General features: G+C 35.6%; 1 protein-coding gene across 1 annotated transcript; it reads right to left on the bottom strand.

Annotated features, from left to right (window-relative positions):
- Positions 1-1,260: 1,260 nt before the first annotated feature.
- LOC18436965 (mitogen-activated protein kinase kinase kinase 18) lies at positions 1,261-2,711 on the bottom strand. The gene has a single exon (XM_006847193.3). It carries the CDS (start codon positions 2,544-2,546, stop codon positions 1,284-1,286), a length of 1,263 nt encoding a protein of 420 aa, XP_006847256.1. The 5' UTR covers positions 2,547-2,711; the 3' UTR covers positions 1,261-1,283.
- Between the last annotated feature and the right edge of the window lie 1,954 nt (positions 2,712-4,665).

Raw genomic sequence — 4,665 nt, 5'->3', positions numbered from 1 at the left:
GATCTAAACAATCAAATTAGAGCCTACCTTAAAATTTTCACGAGAAGATGTTGTTTAGATTCCCAAATATCATCAAATTGATTGATCATCTCGACATCAAGATTCATAGACATGAAAAACAAATGGATTTCAAGTTTTGGAAATAGTGTATCTTGTAAGCATTTTTGAACCGTCAATTTTCAAGCTTTTCAAGTTTTCATAGATCTGCTTGATATACACTATTTTTCAAGCTTTAAATTTTATAATCAAAGATGAAAATATATTTTAAGGCTATCACAAAAATTTTCAGTATGAAAACCATATTTCTTGACACTATTTGAAGGTGGGTTGTAATTGGATTGTTTAGAGCCTCAGCTCTATACAAATCGCACCCTTACATAAAGGGTGCGGTTTGTATAGAGCCTAAGCTTTGAACAATCAAATTAGAGCCTACCTTCAAATAGTATCGAGAAATGTAGTTTCAATACTGAAAATCGTTGTGGTAGTCTTAAAATATATTTTCATCGTTATTTATAAATCTTAAAGCTTAAAAAATGGTGTAGATTGGCAAATCTATGAAAATTTGAAAATCTTGAAAATTGATAGTCCAAAAATGCGTTATAAAATTCACTATTTCCAAAATTTGAAATCCTTTTTTTTTTATCAATTCGATGATATTTGGGGATCAAAACAACCTCATTTAGTGAAATGTTTTAGGTAGGCTCAAATTTGATTGTTTAGAGCCTTGGCTCTGTATAAACTTTTCCCTTACATAAATTCTATTACACAAATTAAATGGTAAGAATTTAAATAATAATAATTACTTATAATAAGTCAATTATTTTGTGCGCCAGATAGCTTAGGAAGTTGAATTGTTTGAAATTACAAACACCAAACAATACAGGTGCTTGGTTTTTCTAAAAGGAAACAGGCCTTGAGTAAGAGAAATTTTTTACCAGTTGACTTGTCGGATACTGTAAACACCAAAACAAATGACTAAAATCGTAGGATTTCCTCTTGTCATGTCAGACAGGTGCACAATTCTAGAAAAATTAAAAAATAAAAAAATAAAAAGAAAGAAAAGGCCAACTGTTGGGGTGGCCTCTGCACAATTGTTACAAAAAAAGCGCTGACCAATTAGCGCCGGGCTCTTTTCCCAAGCCTCTGTCGTACGTAATTTTTTTTCTAATTCCGAAGGATATACCGTTTTGAAAAACTTCTGCTCTGTGGCATTGAAGAAACAACTAAAATCAAAAGATAAAACGTACCGGGAGAAAGAGATTTAGTAGGAGAATATTTTTTTTTTAGTTCATATTGAAATCCAGAGACAAAAAATTGTGAATTGAATTCATTGAATCATCACAATGAGAAACAGGTGATATAATGTACATACTTTCTTCTTCCTCTTTCAATTCTTGGAAGAAAGACCCCATACTCACAAAACTCGCAGGATTAGCACCCGAAACTGAGGGCTGATCCTCTGCAACAACTCTAGATGTCGAAGAATCAGACCCTCCTTCTTGTTCCTGTGATTCTTTAATTTCTCGTCTCTTGACATCGATCCAGTGAACTGATGAGAAAGACCAATTGGGTCTTCTCTGAGAAGAGCTGGCCAAACGCCGAATCCGATCAAAGGTAGAAATTCTCTCTCCTCTGTTTCCTTTTCCGTGCTCCCGATCGCAGTAGCAATCCCAATCGCAAGAAGAAGCCAGACTCGAACACCACAAATCGCAATCAAGAACACTCCTTGGAGTCTCAATTGTGGTGTTTTCTCTCTCTACTTTGACATCCACAAATGGGTGCTGAAGCAATTGAGCAGCAGTCCATCTTTTCTCAGGGTCCCTAAACAAACATTTCCCCAGAAAATCTCTGGCCTTCTCCGACAAGTCCAGAGGAACCTCCGGTCCTTCGTCACCGTATCCAATTCGTAATAGAAGAGAGCAAAGATCGTCGACTTCACGCCATGGCTGCTTCCCAGTAAGCATCTCCAAAACTGTGCACCCAAACGCCCAAATATCAGATGCCTCGTCCTGTCGTTTGGCCCGGACAGTTTCCGGTGACATGTATAAGGGCGTTCCTCGAATGGACAGAAACGAATGGCAATAATCTTTGGGCTTTGCAAGACCCAAATCGATAATTTTCGCAAAACATGACGATGACGATGATGATGACGACAAGAGAATATTATGAGGCTTGATATCACAGTGAACAAAACCAGCATCATGTATGCAGAGAATGCCTTGTAAGATGCCTCGCGCATGGGTCTGTGCCTCCAATTCGCTCAATCCATGTCCTCTTGATTGAATCAGATTCAGTAAGCTGCCACCGGGGACATACTCAAGGAAGAGATTGTAGGCATCGGCTCGTTGCTCGTGGGCGAAGCACCGGACCACGTGCGGCGAGTCGAGGCATGCCAGGACACGCTGCTCGTTTTGCAGTGACCACGAAGAAGCGAACGGTGCCGTTTTCACGGCGACCGTTTGGATTTCTGAACGAGTGTGGAGGGTGCCTAGGCTCACTGTGCCAAAGCTGCCCTGGCCAATACATGCCCCTTTCTCCCATTCCATCTCTCTCTGCACTTTCTCTCTCTAAAGCTCCATCTCTCTCTGCACTTCCTCTCTCTAAAGCTCCATCTCTCTCTGCACTTCCTCTCTCTAAAGCTCCATCTCTCTCTGCACTTCCTCTCTCTAAAGCTCCATCTCTCTCTGCACTTCCTCTCTCTAAAGCTTCACTTCTTGAAATTGTTCACTTACATTGTGAATGCACTCTCTCTCTTATATATATATATATATATATAAACGTGTGTGTCGTTGTCTCCAATGGGATGTGAGATACGTTGTGGTTCTTCTCGCTCCTCCATTATAGAGAGACAGAGGAGGGAAACAGCACGTGGTCGGCGTGAGAGAGTTAGAATGAAACACGTGATCGCGTTTCTCTCTCTAAGTTAAAGAGGCATTCTCTCTCTAACTTCTTGGTTGGCTGGCTGTCAAAAGCGCCACCTTTCCTCTTCGCTTCCTCCTCCAACAAACCTTATTTGCCGTGATATTATCCTGATTCTGCGGTTTATTTTCGATTTTACAACATAATTAACCATTTTTAGTATGGCTGTGGTTTCTATAAGGTTGCAACCTGGAGAGAACCTCCAAATTTTATCATAATATGTAATTTTGGTAAAAAAAATTGTTAGAATTCACTCAAAATATATTTTTATATCTAATTATAAAATTTTAAACTAAAAACAAATTATTAAAATCAAGTAGATCTATAAACATATTGAAAATTTTTGAAAATTGACGGTCTATGTAATGTATTGTAAGATGCACTATTTATGAGACTCAAAAAAAAAAAAAAAGTTTTTTCATATTCATATATCTTGATGTTGAGATGATTAATCGGAGGATTTTTCAACAGTGAAACAACCTTTTTCAATGGATTTTTAGGTACATTTATAATTTTACATTTTAAGGTTACAACCTTATATAAACATTTCCATAAAAGAAAAACCTACTATACATCCCTAATCATATGTTTTACGAGGAATTATATATTTTTTTCTAAATTCTCTATCTCTCAACTGTCCTATTTGAATAGATGGCTAGGATGGCTTCAAATGTCAAAAATGAGTCAGTTACTATATGATCTAATGTATTAGAGTATTTTATTCTTAATTTTTTATAAATTATATGAAGATGAAATTTGGTACGTGTCAGCATCTCAATGTAACACACTTAAAATGATATCAAAAAATATGAAACTTTTAAGGGCATTTTAGCTATTTTATTTTATGGAGAATATTTTTTAATATTTTTTCTATTGAGAGTTTAAGAGAGGAAGGGATGCCTCAAATTTTATGTGAAAATGTTTTGTAGAAAAATTGTACATGCGTGACATTGTGATTAGGGCTTTCAACCTTCGCTTCAAATTGGATATCTGGTTGATAGGAAATGTAAAAAAATATATATGGGTGGAAAAATGTAGTAAGTTTTATACAATTCTAGACATAAATACCCTGAAACTTTTGTAAATGATAAAGTTAATGTAAACCAAATTAAAATATAAACAACCACCGTCCAATTTCATAGTTATTCATTTGCATGTACGTTATTAGTTATTGCAATTTCTCTCCTCTTTATTCCAAATTGCTCCTCATGTACCTTGTTGAGAATTTTGACCAGCATTTTTTGTGGGTAAGTATTTGACCAGTAATGTAGTGATATATCTTTTCATAGTCAAAAAAGTGATTTTTCTTTCAAATTTCGTACATAATTTTTTTTTGACAAAAAAATTTCATACATAATTTTTCAACGAGAGCATTTAACCATGATAATAATACTAAATCTTAAAATACAAGGTGCACAAGTTGGGGCAGAAATTAAAAACAAAACACTATCGGATGTAGGATCTGACGTTCAAGAGTCAACTACAATGTGACTCAAGTCATCTAAGCCATCTATTCAGATCTGCCTTCTAAAAGCATGATTTACATAACCTTTATATGTAGGTGGGATATTATGTTGAGCTTTTTGTTAATGATAAGTCATAAAATACAAGATTGTATACTTCTTTTTTTCTTTTTTTTTTCTTTTTTTTTTTTTTTAAGCACTGGTAGAATTTTATGCTTTTCTATTAAGAGTGCGGTTTGTATAGAGCCAACGCTCTAAACAATCAAATTAGAGCCCACCCTCA

Source organism: Amborella trichopoda, chromosome 12 (genome assembly GCF_054954075.1).
Source record: "Amborella trichopoda isolate Santa Cruz 75 chromosome 12, AtrichopodaSantaCruz75HAP2 v2.0, whole genome shotgun sequence".
Classification (NCBI taxonomy): domain Eukaryota; kingdom Viridiplantae; phylum Streptophyta; class Magnoliopsida; order Amborellales; family Amborellaceae; genus Amborella; species Amborella trichopoda.
This window is presented reverse-complemented; position numbering and strand designations above follow the sequence as displayed.